A 23910-nucleotide genomic window follows, 5' to 3' on the forward strand; every position below is an offset into this window, starting at 1 on the left:
TACGCTGATGCCACTTATTTTCTCACATACTATGTTACTTTGAGCTGAGGGTCTCACTGGAAGCCACCTCTCTATCCCATCGGATAGAGGTACGGTGTGTCTACATCCCACCCTCCCCAGACCCTACTTATAGCTTTGCTATGGGTGGGATTTCACTGGGTATGATTGATTTGATTTGAAGACGTTGTCAAGCTTGAAGTAAGTCTGGATCAGTTAATGCAACTATGCAGACTCGGTTCAATATTTGGTTTCACTTCAAACGAGCGATAAAATACATATTCTCCAATAATACCTCACAATAGCCAGTTATACACTTATACGGTCAGAGTAATTCATAGAAGGCTATTGGCAGTGTCTCGGGGGGGGGGGGGGGGTAAAGACAGAAAGCTAAAGTTTGACGGTACAGTTTAGACTTTAATGTGATTGCTTGTATTGGAACCTTTTTTCTAAAGCATTTTGGTAAAAAGTACCATTTAAAGATTGATGAAATCTGACAGATTCAATTCAAATAATACACCAGCCATGCTGCATGATGAAATGCTTCAACGTTAAGTTTTCGTTCAACTAATAACCGGACTTCCTGGTCCAACCGGAGTTTTTAACATAATCATGTTGTTCAACTCAATGCAGTCCAGACCGAATCAGTAAATAAACTTTGTTGGATGATCATATATAACAGTAAGTCTTTATATATAAGAAAATAAAGTGAAAAGACTTATAAACAAGTATATAAATAACAGTAAGTGTTCATATAGAAGAAAATACCACATCTGCAAAAGTAAATATTCTTAACTCTTCATGTTTAATACATTGCACTCTTGGAGTCTGGGGTGAACCAATTGCTTAACTTTTGAAACCTGAAAAGTTACAAAATAACTTATATACTTACACTTGTATCAATGGTTCATATTTATAAAATTATACAAAAATGCGAAAAACCATAAGGACCAATTATTCATTTATTTTTTCTAATTTAATCGTTTACCTACACATATGTAGGTAATATACCCCACAATGACTTACACATGTGTAGGTCTGATACAAAAGTGTTTTTTTGTTGAATTTTTTTTAATTTTGTTTTGCGTGTTTTCGCAAAACATGTGTTTTACCTATAACCCTTTGTTTATACAAGCTCTTTATGTTTTAGGCAAGATTTAAACCGTCAAACAGATGTCGGTATCGTAAACACCCCTTGTTTAGTACTTTTTTCACTTGATTTGATATCTTTATCTTTTTAGAAAAAGATTTCAAACATTTATGAAGAGGATTTTTAATTTTACTTTTCCTGGATAAACTATGGATGCTTTATCTTTTAACATCTTTTATCAACTAAAGTTCCTATGTTTAAACTAAATACTTTATAAGTTATCAAAATAATAGAATCTTAACTACTTAAATAAACTTAGGTTCCAACTTCAGTTATATTCCTTCTGCCCTTAAGTGAATAGTCAATTCATATATTCATTTTCACTCAAACAATATACAAGACAAAATATTTTAAAGTTAAATATCATGTATTGCAATTTGATTTATAAGGTGTGGTCCAAAAGGTGAACATGAGGTGGTCACTAAAAGATTTGGTTCACAAAAAAGAAGGCACACAAATATAAATAAAGATGGAGGTACAAGTTGAGTCAGTTGATAAAATGTAGTGGAATGAACCCTTTGAGTTCCACTAAGAGATGTACCCTCAATTATCATTATATGATTGAGCTAAAATTTGGTAGAGTTGTGTTATTATTCATTGTGTCATTCATAACAAGGGGTGAAAAGCAAAAGTTCATGTTTCAATTCACCCCAAGCCACTCAAGTGTCCCCTCAATGTTCCTATTCCAACTTCATTAATTAATGAAGCTAGATTTCATTTTTAGTAGGTTTTAAGTGATATGATAATTGATTGTGAAGGGTGTTTGGGTATAATAAATCAAGATTATATAAGCCTTTATTAGTTGTATTTAGTTCTTACTTGTAAGTTTACATGTGAATGAATTCAAGAAGGTCCAAATATTTAAATACAAACTGGCAAACCGCCTGATGTGGCCCCAAGTGTAGAAGATCGGGATATGATATTTCTGGAGGCTCAAGATCGCGCTTTCAGAGGTGTTGCACAAAAATGGGCATAACTTGCCGCTGTTTCAAACGTGCTACCAGTCAAAACGACCGTTGGAACGTGGGCCACGTTGTGGTAACCAACCATAGGTGGGTTATCCCGTTTCTTTTTCCGAAATAAGCCTTCTTGATACATTTTTGGGTCACTTTTATGTTTTTTTGTCTAGTTTTTGGGTTGTTGTTTGGCCTGTGATTGTTTTTGTTGGCCCAAACTCATTTTGGATGCTTTATTAATATGTTAAGTTACTTGTGACTGATCATTGATCAAATTTTAATAAAATATGAATTGTCTTTTTGAATTTTAGCCTTTTGGGGTCGAATTTGGAGGTTTGGGGAAGGATCATCACGGGTATTCACAGAATCAACGTGATTAGCCTTCATTCACTCTTTGTACGCTGCATCACCGCCTTTAACCCTCTTGAAGCCACCTACAATGCACAAGTTGCGTCTTATCTGATCCCATTTATTAGTAGGGTATTGAGTTTTCTAGTAAGAGGTTTTCATGTAAAAGAAAATTGCATACCAAAGTATTCATATAATGAACTTCAAAATTTATTGATATGTGTTCTGCCCAGCCTATGCATGCATACATACAAGGATACTTCAATACTTTGTATATCATAAAGATACTCTTTCCACAAAGTACTTACATTCCATGAGAAATACAATACCTATAATATCATGATTAAAACGTAAGCGCCATATAGCAAGATGATGAATCGTGACTCGTTTAATCAAGAACAAATGGGCGTGGGCTGGGAGTTTTCTTGATCTCTAGCCCGTTCCCGGATGATTTAGGGCTCATGTCAACTCGTAACTCATTCACACGTGGACTATACGCAGGCTTCATATCGTCTACTGTAGTTTGGGGCAAATCTTTAACTTTTACACTGCTTGTGTGGCGAACCTCACCTCGACTTCTTGTCATAATTTCATCAAGAACTTCCACACTATCGACTTGTGGGGTTCGGGTTCTTGAATGAGAATCATCCTCCTGCAAGAACACAAAACTCGTTTTAGTTTGAAAAAGTTTGACTTCATAGTTGACTTTTTTTCAACAAGTTGACTTACACCAAAGGTCATATTAAAGGGCTTAGCTGAGGCTTCTTCATATTCAGCTGCATCCAAATCTTGAAGATGTGCACCTTTAAAGAATTTTGGAAGTAAGTATTGCCTCGCTGGCACTAAAAGCATGATCATAAGCGGGAAAAGAACACCAGCGATTGGAATCCATGTTATTCCAAAGCACGCAAGCAAATAAACAGTTTGAAACAATGTGAATGCAGCAACCGTTTTGAAAGGTACGGTTTCCACAAATGTAGCATGATGTTCTTCCAAGACCCTAATCAAGATTTTCAAAATTATTACTAAAAATCAAAACTTTGACTTCAAATTTGTTATAAAAAAATAGTCAAACTTACTTGTATCTTCGGCTTGGAGCTGTGAAAAGTAATAATATTCTTTCCCAAAACTGATTTCCGGGCAAACTTTCAATCGCCATAAACGCAAAATACCCCCAAAAAACCGAAGTTGGAATCTTTTTTATAAATGGCATTGCAGCCAAACACCCACCAACCATTAACGCTTGTAGCACGTTACTAAGTCGTTGCTCTTTGACTTCAACATGTAAAAGATCATCAATATCCTTATCAATATCAAACACTGTTTCATCAACGGGTGCATTTATGTAACCGCTACTAGAAGCTTGTTGAACTGTTGACTCTTTTAGCTCTTTCAATCCCTATGAAAAATGGAAAGTAATAAACGACACGCAGATATTAATAAAAATTGGACTGAACTAGAGTAAAAGGTTATTTACCAGACTTGATGGAATTTGATAAACAAGCGGTGACTGCATTTCGTTGTATGCTTGTTGCATATTCTCGTATAGTTCACTCAAATTTGCAGTTTTATTTATACTTTTGCGCGCAGTGTCCACAAGCTTACGCCTTAGAAGCTGTTTCACAAGTAAAACAATATTAATACTCTAAAAAACTCGGTTTAATTTGAAAAATTAAGATCAACCTGATGTTTTAAAGTGGCTAAGCTCTTAGTGTGCATCGGAGATTGCGGAATAACACCATTGGCTGGAGGAATTCCAAGTAGTCCACATAGTAATGTCTTACAAAAGATAATATAAAATGCTTAACTTAGCAGCTTAATTATATGATTATATATTTATATTATTAAATCTATTAAAGCAGTGATCTTTATACCAGAAAGCCCAAAAGAAGAAGATCATAATGATATGATGAAGGTTTCTTTAAATTAAACTCTTTTTGTTGAGCGAGTTGAGATGCAACACTATGATCAAAATAGTAAAGCACTGCAATCATGGTTGCTGGAACGAAAGCTCCAACGATATACACCGGTGGCACATTTAACATTTCCTGCAGGTTAAGGTCTTATATTCAAATATGAGTTAAACTAAAACAACTGTATGCGTAGAAGTAGTAGTTATAACTTATAATTTACCGTTGCAACGGTCCAATTTGTATATGCACCAGGGGACCATGGATTCGGACTAAATAACCGCCTTGGTATCCCTTTTGGGACACCATTTTCTGGCATGTATGAAATACCGGTCCAAACAACTACCATAACTGGAACACCATAATCCGCTATGAATCCACGTAACCATCCTTAAAAGATTAACGAAAAGTTAGAAAAACGAAAAAATCCCAACTTGTTGAGCGTTTCATACTCAAAACCTTATACACTAACCGGCTCCATAACGCCAAGACCGTGCTTTACGGCTCTTTAAAGCAGTTAAAAGAAGTCCAAATGACAAAACGAGTGCAAACATTCCGTTCCCAAACCGCCAAGAAGGTTGAAACGCAAGCTGGTTCAAATCCTCAAATTTTGGGATACCAAATTCCTCCACAACTCCCTACGAAAAACGATAATTATATGTCAATACTAATAACATATTAGTGAGTGATCATGTAATGTTAATAAAACTCACTTTAATAGCCTGTTGCATGAAGAGCATTGCTATAAGAAGACCAATCAATTCACCAGCCACCCGTGTAAACCGATTGATAATCGAGCAGGCACCCAAAACCGATAGCAAAACCAGCAAAAGTGCAGTCCACATACAAACCCTGTTCTCAATGAAATATTGATATTACACAACTTATTTATAATTTTTTTTTATTTTTTTAAGCCAAATGAATAACTAGAAGCTTAGACAGTACCATCCACACCAAGCTAGAAAAAGGGGTTTCCCTAAATCCTTCTGGTCTTTCGCAAAGTTGAACATAAACGTGTACATTAACACGGTTGGCTCAGCGACACCTAGTATCAGTAATGGCTGTCCTCCAACTATGGAATGGATAATGCCACAAAGCGCTGTTGATGCTAGCGTTTGAACTGCGGTTAAACTCCCCTCTGTTTAAAAAAATCATAAAGATTCATGTTAGTAAAAACCAAAAAAAAAAATCATTTGGCAACTGAAAATATTCAAACCAGTATCTCTTTGTAGTTGTTCTCCAAACGATATAACCGGAATTGCTGAAGCAAAGAATATATATGTTGTTGGAGCCAGAATCCTGATTAAGAACTAGTTATGCACAAGAAACTGTTTAATAAAAATGCAAGCTTTAGAGAATTAATTTATACCTAATACCGGCATGGATGCCACTTGTCCAGTCTTGCTTGTAGCACAATAATCTTCCTTTAAGATCTTTCTTGATTCCACGAAACGGAACAAATGTTTCTTCCATCTTGCTAACTATGCTTCCTTTTTTTTTCCAAAAATATAACTTTGAAACAAATAAAGCACATACAACACAAGCTCTAGAGGCTAATGCTATAACAACTTAAATATGTATACACACCATGTGTTTAGGAATGGGCAGAAACGCGGTTGAATTATTAAATTTGTTGTGTAAAGAGTTAAGGACCCTTGATGCTAAAATCTATATACACTTGCTAGATGATTACATCTAAGGGGGTTATTAAAGAATGAATATTAGTGATGAATGTGAAGTGTTAACGAAACAATGCAATATTAACCAACGTAGCAATTACATGCTTGTAACAGTTTAAAATAATATGTATATGATATTAAGGAGAACCCATGGTAGAGAAAGGTTTAGCTAGATAGGTTTTGGGTGGTAGCTAAAGAGAATAATAGATGGAACAAATTACTTGGTGTATATATGTTGTTACATTATTATTGTTATATGAAGAAGAAATTAATTAGAAGCAGCAGAATATATGTGGAAAGGGTAAGTTGAAGAGGAAATAAGTATGAAAGGTTGAGAATCACATGAATTTGGAATGTAGAGTGAACAACAACATTAATGGATGGAGAGTGATTTGAGGAAGAAGAAGTAGAAGAAGGTGAAGGAGTTTTTGGCGTGAACTAGGAAATAGTGTGTGGTGAGTAAGCATATATATATATATATATGATGGATCATGCGAGAAGTAATATTACAGCGAGAAGTGCGAAAAGTGGATCTCAACCATTGATTATCTTCTAGTTGTTCAAAGCATTAATTCCCCTAATTACTCCTAAATTATTCTTCATATTAAATCTTGTAGAAAGTTACAAATTTTAGAAAATATAAATTGATTTTTACATAAAAAATCCTCTAGAATAATTTTAATGAAATATAATCAGGAGAAATTTTTTTACATTCATGGTTTCATAAGATTTATTTGAATTTTCTTTTACGTACCTACATATGAAAATAAATGTATATGTAGGTGAATTGTAATTAACTGATCTCGTACACAAGTAACACAATAATCTACGTATAGCTCATGTTTAATTATACAAATTGTTAGTTATTTTTATTTTTTTCAAAATGAAACTCGTATTACAAACACAACTTATTTTCATCTACACAAATTTTGTTTCTTTTGTTTTCACCAACACATAACTAATAGTCACCTACACATAACCGTATTCACCTACACAGATTGCTAATTCATTTTATTTTCACCTACATATAAATAATATTCACCTACACATAACTCGTATTGCCTACACATTAAAGATAGATTATAGAATAATGAAAATAAAAATAAAAAACATGATGTGTTCATACGTTGCGAATATTTTACAAGTTTCGGTTAATACCATTAATTTTATGTGATATCATGAACAAGTTTTGTTTGTGTAGGTTAATTTTCTGATCTGCGTAGGTAAATAAAAATAGGTAGAGTATAACATGAAGTAATTAAATTTGTATATATAGGTTAACATTGTGATTTGTGTAGGTTACCATGATCTAGTTATGTGCATGTATATTAATATTGTGATATGTGTAGGTGATAATATGAACTAGTTTTTTGATGTGTATGTTAATATTATGATTTGTTTATGATGGTTAATGTAATTTTTTATAGTATGAGTATGGTGGTTTTGTTTTATGTATTTTTTGAAGATTAAATCAAATTAAGAAATAAAAATAAATGTATAGTCATTTGTAACTTAACATTTGTTAGTATTAATTACCAAAGAAAACTCATTAAACTTTTTACTAATATACTTCTACAATTAAATAATCTAAAAGTAAATATAAAAATTTTGATTGGTTAATATTTCTTCTCGCACTTCACAACATAAGAACACTTCTGAAATGAACCAAATCCTATATATATATATAACACATCTTACTAGCTGCTAAATAAACTACACAAAACAGGTATATACATGAAGTGAAAGGGACATGAAAATACATGATGAAAAAGTATTTTGAATATTGTTTTTAAAATTAGATTCTTTATTACATGTTGATATTTTTAAATATAAAAATTTTCACAAACTGTTGAGCAATAGTATATATTTAAACTCATAATATCTAAAACTATCTTATATAGAAACATTTTATGTGGGTTGAAATATACAAATGTTTTCTCTAATTTTTTTTATTAAATTTGTAAAAAAACATTGCAAAGTTCGTAAATTTAAAGGTGATACTTAAATATATATGAAAAAGAAAGCTGCAACGTAGGGGAAAGAGACATTCATGTGTACTACTCATGAATCGGCCAGTCATGTACTGTCACTTCATTTCTACAATCAAGTACACACAAACCATAAAATCAATGTAACACCTACCCACAAGTACCTTATAGTTTTTTGTTTTTTTATTTAAAATAAATTAAACAATTAAAAGTAATCAAAATTAAAAATATTACATAACTAACAATCTAGAAAAATAAAATACGACAATTTAAACTCAAAAAATAAAGTACGAAAATTTAAACTAAATGTTTTTTCACGATCATGTCGAACAATTTTTTAGGAATGCTTGATGATGTTGTCGTGTCTTCCTCTTCGACTTGCTCAACGATATATTTGAAAAAAAATGTATAGTAGTATCGTTTGAGAAATTAGTCGTTGAGGGTTCAAGTGAAAAAAATAATGGAAGATTTGATTGAATAAAAATGGTGAAGGGTTGATGGTATTTATTATGTTATAATAATCTATAAGAAATCAAGAGAAAACTATGATTTGCCTCCTTGTGTAATTTCGTTGGGCACACCATTAATCTCTGAAAACTAAATTGCGCATGTTGTACCCTTATCTTTATCTGACGGGCTCAGTTTGACCCTTTACGACAGTTGACCGTCGTTGACTGACGGATGACAAGAGCATTTTGGTAATCCTCTATTAACAATAAGAATACTAATAAATAATAATAATAATAATAATAACAGATCTGATGATCTTCATCATCATCAACCTCAAAACACTTCTGGAAAACATATATGATGTTCTTCATCATCATCAACCTCAAATCCTCAAATCCACCATCAAGTAATCCCTCTGAATCTTATCATCTTCATAACAAGTAATCCAAAAACCTTATATCTTTCAAGCATTCATCTTTTTCATTTTAAACTAAACCCTAGATTTCATCACTCAAACCCTCAAATATCTCAAATCCCACCACCAATCACTTCAATAATTCAACCACCGTACCCATAATTCATTCCGATCAAAACCCCTAACCTCCGGCACCACGCCGCCGCCACGTCAGCCACCGCCGCCATGGATTCCGGTCATCTCGTTCTTCCAGCATAAAAGGGATAAAGTATTAGCCGGGGTCGGAAAAAGATTATTGGCCGATGCTTGTCGTTTGGATCGTTATTCTGATCATGAGCTTGTTGAATCAGCGATGCTTATCGTTTGGATCGTTATTCCGACCATGGGAAAGACGGAAGGTAACATATTATTGGGTTCTTTAGTGATGGGCAGTGACTGGTTGTGCTCGAAGCTTGAAGTATTATTGGGATGACGATAATAAATCTTTGATAGGTGTTAATAAATCTGGAGATGATGATGAACTTGAGATGATGATGATGATGATGATGATGATGATGATGATATGGTGATGATGATGAAGCCTTTAATGAAGTGGTGAAGTGGTAATATATATTTCATATTATACAACTATACCAAACATCAGATTAGCTCACATGATAGGTTTTGTGTGTTGTTAAACTGAAGGTCGGGGGTTTGAACCCCAGCATCTACACGATTCTGCAATATAATTCTTATAATTAAGTATAGGTTTAGGGGTAAAATGGTAATTTCAAATTTTTTTTTTGACAAGTCAATGACGGTCAACTGACGGAAATGATCAAACTGAGCCCGCCGGAGAAAGATAAGGGTACAACATGCGCAATTTAGTTTTCAGGGATTAATAGAGCGCCCGATGAAATTACACAATGAGACAAATCATAGTTTTCTCATAAATCAATTATTAGTTCATTTAATTCTACAACTACATAAAAGGAATCAATTTATTTTATGCAGCAAACATTTTCCATAAATTAAAACCATGCACCTTACTCACATAGAGTGACGACGATATTACCACGTGGTTTAGAAGTCGTATACCCTACCCATATAAATATCTCCTCCTCTCTTATGACAATTATTAGTGACAACTACCCTCAAAGTGTAAAGTAGTATGTCTAAAAAGGGCATGCACATGTCATTTTCAAATATTATAAAGTGCTACTAAAGATTTTATACCTAACTTATTTTGGCCACCGGATTATTAACACATACTAGTCTATATATTTATTATCTTGCAAGATTGATCAAATCTGATATCTTAATCTTGTTCCATAACATAGTTACACATGAATATAAAAGAGATGATAAAGTATAAAAAACATAATCTACGAGGATCTTCAGCCAATAATTCCTCTTATACGTTGATACACTATCTTTAGTTAATCATACGTGTTCGTTCAAATTTGCATGCTCATCTTAATAATAAGGTGACTAAGTGTTGCTATACACTTGCATATTAAAATGATTAAATATTGTTCAGTGGGGTATAACAAATTACGAGCCAAACAAAAGGTAGAGGTGGTGGTATAAATCTTCTTGCCCCTTGAATGAGAGAGTTGCATTACCTAACCAAGTGTTATGTTACAACCTCAAAGTGCATTGATAGAGATGTTTGCTGATATATTGATATGTGAAAAAATTAAAGATTGATGGATGAAAAAACAAATCCTAAGATTCTATATTTTGGTCATGGTTTTAGTAGTTATGATAGATTATCTTATATATTTAGCCTAAAAACCATCCTTATCATCTACTTAAAATGGTTCTACCACATGATGATCCTACTTTCGTGCATGCATAAGTGTCCATTAATAAAAAACTTAAATTAATGTTTACTTAATTTAGGATGGCAAATCACTTCTCTTCTAGTGAATTAGTGTTCTCCTTGTTTACTTTATAGGTTTTGTTATGTATTCTATGTTATAATGTTTATAGTTTAGTTTGATCCTTGTATTACCGTTTTGTAAAGATTTCATATAATTAACAATCATGTTTTCATAACAATAGTGTTCATCATTTCTATATAGTTTGAGAAATTGTTCAATGCGATGGTTTACATGAAGCTCATAAAAACTATACTCATACTAATGGGGTGAAAAGATTTCTGTATTATGTTATTCGGGTAAAGGAGAACGAGCGGAAAAATAAATGTGAGGTTTAACCATATATAAAGCGTGTAAGCGACACGTGTTCTAAAACTTACGGTTTTATTAGGTAGAGGTCTAGAGGATGATAATTGTTTTCTTTAGAACTAACTAGAAATTAAAGGCTTAAACGTAAACAAGAACATATAAAAAGTATAATTCTATTTCATTAAAAGTTTATATTTTTTATCTTTTACTTGTATATAAAGCACTCTCACTTACAATCTTGATATGAGAGTTGGCATTCTTGTCTTCCAATAAAGAAGTACAATAAGACTCAATATTCAATCTTATCTTTAGATGTATTATCTGTTTATTAATTAAATCACAATATCATCAAGTAGCTAGAAAATATAAATAAATAAATTACACACATCTAAATAATACAGTATATGATTTCAATCTCATTAAATCCTTTTAACGGCAAACACACAATGTGTAAATGTGTAATCATACTTCTAAATTTAGATCGTTGTCTACTTTAGAGTACTTAGAACACTTAAATTCATGGACATAGACAACATTTTACACACTTTGATACCGCTAATCCAATGCATTTTGTTATTAGTCATTTATCTTAGCATGCAATGTTCATGCTATTTAATATAAGCCGAACAAAATTTTCCATATTTATGCAAACTAGCAAAAAATAGTATCAAGTTGTGTTGGTCTAAAAATCTGAAAACGGACTTGATAGAGTCATAGACTCATAGTGTTCAATTAAATTCTATGTTGCCACACTATTTTAGCTTGTAAATTTCAGCATCTAATATCGCTATTTAAAAACATTCGGTAACGTTGATATATTGTGATCTAATTTACTGGATATGAAATTAACTTTTAATGAATCAGATACAATTTGTGAAACTCGAAATAAAACCGATCGAAAACCAGCATGTTCAATATTGCATCAAGTAGCTTGTCATGGTTGCACACTTGACGAAAAAGGTTATCCATTTAAGCAACAATTATTATTGATTTGAATTTATTAATTAGTGATCACTGATCAGCATGCTTGTAAACTTTTAAATCCCCTTTTTTGGGTTTATTATAATAGTACTCTATACTTTTATAGATTTATATATTGTACAGTAGTACTTAGAGCCGAGGGTCTCTCTGGAAGCCACCTCTTTATTCCTTTGGATAGAGGTACGGTGTGCCTACATCCACCCTCCCCAGACCCTACTTATAGCTTTGCTGTCGATGGGATTTTACTGGGCATGATTGATTGATTGATATATATTGTACACGTACAATTAAAATGTTATCAAATGTAATACTTTAGTAGACATCAGATGTCATACCAGAAATTAAGAAATAGTGAAACATTTGTCGCATTTTGACATATTTTCTACAACACTAAAAATATCATTAGGTTTCAAAATACCTAATTTATTCTTATCCTCCATATAGTCCACAAATTTTGTCTATTATTATTATTATTAAATATTATTTGGTTTTCTACGAGTTCCGTCACAACTCAACTCAACTCATTTACATTCATAGAAAAGAAAAACAAATCAAAGTGTTAAAACTCTTTTAAAATTTGTTACTTTTTTAAGGCGATTTAGATAATTAACGTGTTACTCTTGATTATATAACTAGTTTTTATTTTTTATCTCCCATATTACGGGGGTTGTTTTATATTATTTGTTTCTAATATTTATTTATTTTTAAATTTTTTTTTTGTTGTATGAAAGCTAATAATATACTTATGGCTTGATAATAAATTATTTCACAAATAAATGAGATGTTATAACTTGTTTTAAAATCTACATGAGTTTATTAAGACCCAAGACCCATTTAATTTTTTTACTATAAAATTGGTTTTTTAATTATAAATAATATATATCTTTTTTTAAATAAATCATATATAATTTTTAATATATCCCTACTTTATAGGAATTTTATATTAAATATTTGGTGATATTAGTTTTTTATTTAATGAGATGTTATAACCCGCTTAATAAATATATAGGTTTGATGTGACCTATACCCGTGAATTCGGGTCAAATGCATGAGAAACCTCCATTTAAAAATCAAGCAAATCCGATAACTTCAAAAAAATGGGAAGCGATCACATCACGACACGTAGGATGTTTATGGTTTCGTTTATATATATTATAGATTAAATTAAAGATAAAATTGTAAGATATGTAATACATATTATTATATGTAATAAAGCATTATAAGTACAATAAGATAATTATGGTCAAATTGAAAATGAATAATATATTTTATGCGTGATAATTGGCACAAACCTTTAACGGCATATATAACGCCCATTTATTGGCTTGCTTTTAGTGGGGTAAAATTCGTTGTATCTTATCTATTGGTCAAGATATGAACCGATAACTTATATCTATATATTATTTAGTTAGGCATGCATCTTTAAAAAGGCCAAAAGGTTATAAAATATATATTTTAAGGGTGATTTTTTGTTATTTGTGAGTTTATAAGGGGCTGTTTGGGATTCCTTATTTTAACTCCTTATCTCTACTATATATAATGGAGGAGGTAAGGACCTCCTAATTTTTAAGAGATATAAGATTTGTTGCTAATTGTACAACACACAATGCATAAGATTATGAAGTTTTAGGGATAATATGGTCTTTTGAAACTTTATGAACGGTTAACAACTTAACATTATTTCATTCAAATATAGTTACAAATGTGGTCCTTTTACTTCAATCAAATTATGTTAATTTTGTAGTATAGTTACATATAAACCCCCTTATCTTTACCCATTTATTTGACAAGTTTATATATAATTTTTATTTCTTCTATATCTTCTAATATATTATATTTAGAAAAAAAAACCGAATTTACCGTTGTGACGCGCTTATTTTTGTCAACGTTTTGGTATAAAAAAATTTCAACAACTATGTGTAGTCTATAATGTACAAGTTAATAGAGCATTAATGTACAAGCAAATGTTACACATACAACCCATGTTCTCTTTTTACCATACCTCAAATATAAAATTACAAAACAAGTCCTTCCAATTATACCACCATTCAAACTACAAGATTTAGCGCCTTAACTTGATAATTATACGTCATTAATCCTTATAACAAATAAATCACATAATAAATATGAATTGGTTTTGTTTATTTTTCATTTTTAGCATGGCATTTAATGCAATTATTATAATATGTTTAAATATAAGTTTGAAACAAATTATTGACTTTATTATTGCATTATCAAAATTATCAACATAAAATCTTTATTTTTCGTAATTGCGTACATCCTTTGAAACTATAATATGTTTTAACATCAAGTGAAACTTATTTTCATTAGATTATATAAAGAAATATTAGCATTAATCTTATATAAGTTTGTTACTATTGTAAACATGTTAAACTTCTATCAAGGAACTGCACTGAACTCGAACATGGCTCAAGGGTGACATCCGTCAAATTCGGGTCTCAAGTCGTTTTCGTTTTGTAAACTTTTATTACGGGAACCCAACTCAACATTTTTAGAACTTTATTTATTTATTATACAATATTATATTATATATTTCGATCACCAATAAATCGATGTTTTATCATATTATAGTGTCGTTAAAGAACATAAGGGATTCAAACTAATTTTTTTTCGTAAAGTCGTTATAGGCTTTGGAAATCTTTAAATCTCATATAAACGTTGTTTGCAACTTAAGAGACCTTTTATGTAAATATGTACCATATACATATAACTAAAAACCCTAAACCTAACATTTAAATCACAAACAAACCACACCAGCCGCCACCCTCCCTTCCTGCCATTTTCCGGCGACCGGAATTGGTATCCGGCGACCTCCGGCCACCTTACTCCCACCTTTCTTCCTCCGGCGAGCACCACCTCCGAACACCACCCACCACCTCCACCGCAGCCATCACTCCAGCCGCACCACCACCTCCTCCCTTTTACCCTCCACGATTTTCCGGCAGCCCCCTTTTCCCCTCTATCACGTTTTTTCCGGCGACCTTCGGCCGCCGTGGCCTCACCGGAAAACCGGCCCCCGTCGCTCGCCCTCTCCGGCCACCGGTGTAGCTGCTTTTCTCCGCTCGTCTCTCTCCCTCTCGTCTCTCTCTCTGTGCCGTTCTCTCTCTTTGTTTCTCTCCCTCTCCGGCGAGCTCTCTCTCTATTTGTGTTCTCTTTCTCTCTCGGTTTTTTTTTTTCTCTCTCTCTCTCTCTGTTTCTTTCTCTGTCTCTCCCTTGTCGTTGCCCTCGTCTCCGGCGGGCTTAGCTCGGGTTCATTCCCGGCATCGAGCCACGACTCGTGAACACGAAAAAAGGTATATAATTTTGGGTGTTGGTGTTATTAAATTTCATATATCGAATTTTAGATCTAAATTGCTCGTAATCGGTTTTACTTATCGGTTATAATCTTTAAAACGAGTTGGTTTGATTTGGGTAAAAGACGAACACCTGGGAAATGGTTATGTTATTTTTTTATGGGTCTATATTAACAATTGTTTACCTTGGTTTCGGTTGAGTTGTACGTTAGTGATTTAAACTAGAGGTCTCGGGTTCGGGTCTCGTCCTAGCCGGTTTTGGTAGTATATTTTCATACTATAAAATTATTGTTACTATTATTAATAATATCGCTACGTAAAGATTATTATTGGTATTATTACATATAACTTACTATTATATTTATTTATCATCATTATTATTATTATAAATATTTAAGTTATTATTATTAATAAAGACCATATTACTATTATTTATCAAGATCATATTTCTATCATTTATTTATTAGCAATAATATTATTATATTTATTTGTGAACTCGTTTAGAACTCGAACCGACACCGAGGGTGGTATTATTATTTACTATCAATATTATTTATTATTATTATCATTTTTATCAACAACGCTTAATTTAGTACTTGGATTTTTATTCTTTAACTGTTATTATTAATATCATACAATATTAGTATTATTAATAATAATTATTGTTATTATTATTATCATCGTTATCTTATACATCTATATATATATATATAACATTTTTTTTAGATTTATTATTATCATTACTATCATTATCATTAATAATATTATTATAAGCTATATTATAAATTCATGTTATGAAAACCGAACTTTTGATTTAAAACCCGTTTTGTTTCTATTTAATATTGGTTTAGTTATTTAAAAGCCCAAATAAAATAATATTATTTTATTTTAAATTACCAATTAAGTATGAGTCCCTAACCATTAACAAATTAACCGATAATCCGATTTACAACCGAACCTTCTCGTCCAATGTTTCCAATATAGTTTCATTATGGTTTCAAGTTCATTAATATATATTACATTATTTATTTTAGCCAAGGTCTTTATCGTTTCAAGTCGGATCTGTTCGTTTACCGTTCGAGCTTCATTTATTTGTCTATTTATTTCTCGGTTCATCAATCGAGGTGAGTATTTTCATACCCCTTTTTCCATCTTTCGTTTTGGGGTGACATTTCATACTTATCAAACTAAATGCTTTAATTACTTGCATCTTAAACCCACAAACGTGATTGTATACCTTACTTGAATAATTGCTCGATTTGGTGTTGTATGCTTATTTGACTATGTGTTTACAGCTTTTGGATGGTGAAACTATAAATCCTACACCATTTGGCAATGGCAAGGTGTCGTTAACGTATGCTATTAACGATAACTATAAATCCTAGACTACTCGGCATCCCCTTGTAGCTAGGTAGTGCTAATGTAAGCTTATTAGCAACTGTCATAAAATCCTAGACTAATTGCCAATAGCTAGGTGTCGCTAACTTGTTTAGCGATAACTATTTATTCCAATTTATAGCTCTTATTTATTGTTTTGTATACAAGTTTTGTGGATTTTCATACTATACACTTATATGCTCAAACTTATGAATTGCTCACCAACCTTTGTGTTGACAAACTTTATTTTATGAAATGTTACAGGTTTGACTTTTGTTGACTCGAGTGCTTGACGGAAAACGTTACCAAGACCTTTAGGATATTAGCAAAACGAACAATATAATTATTACTTGTATTCAGTTTGTTTGTGTAGACGAGAAGTGTTGTTTATCGATTTGTTGAAATAAAATGAGTTAAATGAATATTGTCACTTTAAATAGTGTCTTGTGTATTTGTCCAATCACGTTGCACCCCGGCATGTTCCGCCTTTGGTCGGGGTGTGACATCAAGTTTGTCTGAGACGAGTCTTAACTCAAGTTCAAACATTAAAAAATAAACTCCAACTTGGTGATATTAAGAAAATCGAGCTCTAAATATATAACATGCCACTTTATTACGGTTACTTAAAACGATGTTATAAATGCATGCCACTTATATTAAGTTTTACTGTGTATGCTAATCTTTAACAAACATAAAATGAGAAGTTATGTTGACAAAATGAGTAAAAAAAACTTCTAAAAACAACGTTGAAAATTTAACACGTAAGAGTCATATAACAACTTTTAACACATATAACCACTATAAAATCACATGTTACATAAATTTACGTTAAACTACATCTTATTCTTATATGTAATGGTCACAAGGGAAGGAAGAAACATTGGTGATGCAAGTAGCCATAACGTATGTGCAATTTATGTAGAGTTACTGGTTATACTAAGTCATATAACATAAGAGAGTGAAACGTCTCACTTAAATCTGTTTAAAAAGGTAGCATATCAAATCCACTTTAGCTAGCTCGAATTGTATCATAGTCAAATTGAAGTTCTAAGGGTTTGTTTTATTTTATTTTTTTAGTTTTAAATTCATTGAAATTTTTTTTCTTTTTGAACTACAAATTCGTTTTAACTTAATTGACTACTATGAGCCCAAACTATCTATGATTTATTATGGATTTCGTTGTGATGTTAATAGGTTATTATATAAATAAAGAGAGATAAAAATTGAATGATGAAAAAGGTCAAAGTTAAAATTTTGTTAAATACTTAAATAACCAAAAATGCTTCTAATAATGTGTTATCCCAATACAAATATGTCATTCCTTTAACATTAACACCAAAACTAAAATTATTAAAGTAATTTCATCTTTATTTAAGTTGATTTTTTAATTTGTTTGAAAATATTGCATTATACAGGGTTTGAATTATTTACCTTATATTTCACATATTAAACACCTTACCACTCAATCAAAGTGAGAATGACTAATTTAGTTTGAAATAGTTGCGCTCGATGATCTTTGATTTTTCAAATATGACAACTTTTTTTAAGTATTTGTAAATTTACATATCTATACTATATTTAATGCAAGAGTGGTGGACCACTTAAAACTTTTTTATATGGCAGCCATGTAATGCTTATAAAATATATATATCACATTCATGTTATTAACTTAAAATCTTTAATAACTAATAAACAAATAATATTATGAAAACTTGTAACATATTGCATGAATAACAAAACTAACGAAAGTACTATACAGTATATCACGAGATGATTGATAAATCAACATAAACGAGTATTTGCAAATTGCTGACGTCGCAGCATCGCGCGGGCACTCAACTAGTACCTTATAACTTATGGGTTATAAGTTATAAGGTGTTTGAGAAAGTTAGGTTTTGTGATTGTATAAGGTATAAGTTACAACTTTATAACTTATACCTTACGCCTTAAATAAGTTATAAGGAGGTAAAATAAGGAATCCCAAACACCCCTTAAATGCTAACATTTCCTTTTCTTTTGTCGTTTGAAAATAAATGTTATAACCGATGATATAACCATTATATGTTAGGTTAAAACTAAGTTTATTGCGATTTTATTAACCAATTAATAGTTAAAAAATCATTAAGTTATGAGTCTTGGAAAGTTAAAATTAGTTTGTTTTATTTGATTGTTGTATTAAAATTTAAAACAAAACTCTATTAAAATTATTTGGTGTTAGATTGTTATGATATAATGTCTTATAAAATTAAAAAGCAACCACTATAGCAAAAAAAATATATAAATCCTTATGACCAATTTTTTTATGATCTTGTTAGAGCCTTGTAGCAAAGATCAACCTGGTCACGGGATTCAATGGCGAACCTTGGACGAAAACATTGGGTAACTAGATTCACCCGCATAACACGTTTCATATACGTGGGTGGCTGAACTCAAAATTTTATGACGAAAACATGTAAAATTACACTACATATAAAAATTTTCGGACGAAAACTCATATTTACACTACCGAGCAAAAAAACGAGGATGGCCGGAGCCACCCAAGCCACTATACAAGCTTCACCCTTGACGGGTTCACACCATACAAACAACCACAAGAATAGACTATATGTCTCGAATACAGGACCAACCCATAGCATGTACGGGCTAGGGCACCGCACAAGGCCCAAAATAAAAACCAGCCTTTAAATCATAGATAAATTATAAACAAACGCTATAAAAGTAATAATGCCAAGTGGTTTAGCTTGTAGGATGCTCAGTTTGGGAGGTAAGGAACCTGAGTTCGAACCAAGCTTTTACACTTCTTTTTTCTTTTTCTTTTTTTTTTTTCCTTTTAAGTTGGTGGCCCATCTTCATGTTTATATAAAATGAAATGAATTATCATTTGCATATGATACTTTACCACCAGTATCATAATATAGTTCAAGCTAGACTCATTGAAGTAATGACACATGAAACCCAACTAAAAATTGTAAAATAAAAGCCTGTTTAGTTTCGAATAATTTAAAAAATTACATGAATTTGTATTTTAGCCCAAACTGATCAATTAGGGACATATTTTGGTTTGTTTTTAAAAACACTTTATATTTGGGACCCACATTTTTTACACGCATAAAGCCCACAAGGTAGAGACGGCAATGCTCAAATAAAAATGTGAAACTAGTTAAATATGTGTAGATATTTTACTTTTTGATTATGATATTGGTTTTAAGCAATGTTTTCACGACCGGACCGGACCGGCTGGTCGAACCGGTTGGACCGGAGTTCGGTGAGCCAGCGGTCCGGTTATACATAATTGGCTCGCTTCTGTAAAAACCGGCCGGTTAGGCGGTTGAACCGGAGAACCGGGATCGGAAATCGGACCGATATATACAATAAAGAGAGTGCTTCCGTCTTATCTGGATTGGAAAGGCTGTGAAGTGACGGATTTGAACGTGGGGGAGGAGGAACACCGGATTTGGACGTAGATTAGCCACAAACGAAACCGGATCTGATAGATATGATGCAGCCTTTAGAGATGAAAAACTAGAATGCAGAGACGGTATGCTTAATTGCTTAGGGTTTCTCTTTTTTTTTAAGCTATAAAAGATGGGCTGATGGACTGATGGGCTTACAAGTTACAAAAGCCCAGTTAAACAAATGTCAAGACCCATGCTAAAAATTGGTGGATCACAAATACCATTAATAGATATATATATATATATATACACACACATATATAAGCATATCCGGTTCGTAATTCCGGTTCAACCGGTCCGACCGGTTCAACCAGTGAACCAGTAAGGTGTCCGGTTCGACGTCCGATCTGGTTATGAAAACATTGGTTTTAAGAATACTGATTTATGACGGGCTCCACTTTCTAGTTTTAGGAATTTAATATTTTAATATTTTAACACCAAAAGAGTAATCATAACCGCACATTTATCTTAACCGATGTCAATCCTATGTAGTTTTCTCATTAAATTTAAAACACTTATAATAAAGTGGTAGACAAACGAGCAACAGACTGCATGACAATCCTCTTTTTAATAGCAAAGACAATCCTATTAAAAGCGAAACTTTGAGACTTAGAAACCGTAAAAATACCATACCATGTACGATACGCTGGACCATGCTCAGAAAATTCACATGCTCAAAGACCAAAAAAACAAATGTATTTTAATTGGGTAGATTATTTAAATATTCAATTGTACAAAGGACTCACGAACCATTAAGCATTCCTAAAATAGCAAATTGACGTGTGGAACCCTCTACCAAAGGGTTTCTAAAAATTTTGGGGTTAACAATTTTTATATAAAGCTATTAGGTTATTAACTCGTGTATGATACGGGTGGAAATAAAAAAAAATCGTATAACAAACACATGTAATTTAAAACCATAACATATGCTATACACAATATTTCTGAAATATATATTTCTTTTTAAACTATATATAAGTTAACTATTTTTAAATCAAAAAGTGTATTAAATTTAGTTATTAGTTTATAAAACTAAACTCCCTAAAAATGGAAAAGTAATTTGTAATAAAACTATTGTAAGTGAAGAATATATGATATCACCATTAAATGAAAAGTTTCATATTGTAAGAGCATATATATTAGGCATTTTTTTTTGTTTAAAATTTTAAAATAACAAAATATGATTTTAACATCAATGTTTGACTTATCAATTGGATAGGTAATACTTACCTTGGAACTAAATTTATTAACAATTATATTCAAGTCTCCAACGCATTTGTACTTTCCAGCCACTACATTGAATCCATATAGCTCGCGTAAATATGTTCGTCTGCGCCAACAGTCGATTATAATAAGAATATAATAAAAAACAGAGGGTCGCGTATACACTGGTGATGAGTCAAAAATAAATTATGACCCGTATATTTGACTTTCAAAATAAAGAAAAAGAATGTTTGTGAAAAGAATTCACATTGAGAAAATTAATGTTTGTAAAAACATGTCATCAAACATATAACTCAAATTTAGGAGTTAACTAATTTCAAACTTCCGAGATTTGAATTACTAAGTCAACATAATAAATTGTGATTAAAAAAAATTAGGAAACTCAACTCAAAATTAAGAAACAACAATTAAAATTAAAACGCTAATAAAATGTGATTGTGCTTAATTAATTATCTAATACTTACGAACATAATGAGTTACCTTGTTACTCATATAATAATATGATAATTTAATTTTCTAAATTTTAATTATTAAGTCAACATAATATATTTTGAGCAAGAAAAATAGGGAAACTTATTTCAAAATTTAGAAGAAACAAATCAAATCAAATTAAATTAGAAAATTAATACAACGGAAATTTATTAAATCAAATTATATTAAATAGTTAATTAAATTAAAGTATACGCAAAAGAAAAAAAACATATATAATTATTGGTTTAATTACATAAACAAAAGCATGTCAAACTCAACCTGCCAAAAATGGCTGGTTGCAATAGTTTTAATTGAACCAGTGGCTGCTTCTAATGATCGTTTGGGAAACTCAGTCAAATGATCTTTTAAGAAACTCATATGACTCCTGCAAAAAATGATATAATATTTTAGATATATGAAATCAAACAATTACGTACATTCTGAAGAACAATTCTTTATAACTTTTTCCATTGTTAGCCTGAAAGTGCACTAAAATTAATTACATGGTTAGGTTTATCATGTATTACCTAGACAATCCTTCCTGGCTATTTACAAATCCTTTGACGTCACCCTTATAATGAATATATATTATTAAAGGGAAAAGGTCAAACAATAATAATAGAATTTAAGTTTAAATAATAATATCAAGAGAGAAATAAACAAACGTTTCACCATCAAACCAAGCAACTAAGAAACACGAAACCATAATCCATTTAAACAAACGTATTCAAATGCTGAATCGAATTCAATTTTTTTTCTAGAATGGGAAAAAACCAAAACCACCACTGAACTTTAGAATCAGTTGACCCAAACTCATCTTAACCCATCGCCCACCCTCAACTGACCCTCCCGTTTTGCCAGCCTTACTTTAGACCCATTTGATGTAATGTAGCTTGCCATTCCATTATAATCCACCAAAACTAAATAGAAACCTAAGGACTCACAACTTGATTTCGATACCTTATCTTAAAAAAATATGCATTGTACCTGGTAAAATCTTTGTTGCTTCCGCTTAACTACTTGCACAAGTTACCGTGGCCTGCAAAATTGGCTTTTACTAACACAAACAAGTATTAAGATAATAAAAAATGATATGTTACAAACTTGTTGAAGAAATTATAGGAGATCGAGACATTAGGTAAATTGACACCCATAATTCACAAAAAATATGCGATGTGAACTTGCAAGTTACATTGTTAGCAAAAAAATCCTATATGCCTTCACATATAAACCAACTCAAGTTACAGATTCTGTTATCATGCAAAAAATAAAAAAATAAAAACTACCCAAGTGGTATGAAGTGTTGAAACCACATGATGTTCGAAAAAAATACAATTTATATGTATTAAAAGAAATCAAATTCAATTAATCCAGTAATGTTAGATTTCAAGTTGCAATTTCACTATATAGATTAAAAATATTCATTTTATATGGAAAAATATCTAACTTGTAACAATTTCATAGGGAAGACGCCAATCACAATTAGTCGATTAAACCCTAGACCCTAAATCATTTAAAACCGACAGTCCATTTTAGAGCACTAAATCAAACTTGTAGAAATATCCAGCTTCTCCATATTATAACTCTAAATTATTTAAAACCCACTGTGGATTAAACACAAATCGATGAAGATATTGATTATCCAACAATAGAATAAATGCATATCGTTTAGATATGATAATACCTGAAATATGGGTGAGATTTCTCATCCAATCAAAACAGAAAAAGAATGAATATATATAACATTAATTGTAGAAACTTTGTGATGATTGAATGGTGGAAGACGACGGAGTGTATTAGACGAAATAGAGAAGAAGTAGTTAAGGTTTTGCGTAAATTAATTTTGAAATTGCTCTTCCAATTGAAACGGGTGAAGAGAGTGTATATCACTTTCAACATTGTAAGTTTTTTTGATTTATTATAATAGATAGAAATTCTATGGATGAATGATAATTTTGGAAAATAGTCAATTGAACCAATAGAAATGTGTTAATAGTCTAAATAGATGGGTTCCTAATTAATTG

At 31.4% G+C, this 23910-nt stretch overlaps 1 protein-coding gene across 1 annotated transcript; it reads right to left on the reverse strand.

Moving 5' to 3' along the window:
- Nucleotides 1-2783: 2783 nt before the first annotated feature.
- On the reverse strand, nucleotides 2784-6508 carry LOC143584512 (putative boron transporter 2). Its single transcript, XM_077066547.1, has 12 exons — nucleotides 5731-6508; nucleotides 5578-5660; nucleotides 5307-5499; nucleotides 5075-5213; nucleotides 4834-4999; nucleotides 4585-4751; nucleotides 4326-4499; nucleotides 4135-4230; nucleotides 3929-4066; nucleotides 3531-3850; nucleotides 3181-3451; nucleotides 2784-3103 (listed from the first exon to the last, which is right to left on the reverse strand). Exons 1-12 carry the CDS (start codon nucleotides 5832-5834, stop codon nucleotides 2840-2842), a joined length of 2115 nt encoding a protein of 704 aa, XP_076922662.1. The 5' UTR covers nucleotides 5835-6508; the 3' UTR covers nucleotides 2784-2839.
- Between the last annotated feature and the right edge of the window lie 17402 nt (nucleotides 6509-23910).

Source organism: Bidens hawaiensis, unplaced genomic scaffold (assembly GCF_021521415.1).
Source record: "Bidens hawaiensis isolate Kalapana, Puna unplaced genomic scaffold, B.hawaiensis_p1.1 tig00033153_1, whole genome shotgun sequence".
In the NCBI taxonomy this organism is placed as follows: Eukaryota; Viridiplantae; Streptophyta; class Magnoliopsida; order Asterales; family Asteraceae; genus Bidens; species Bidens hawaiensis.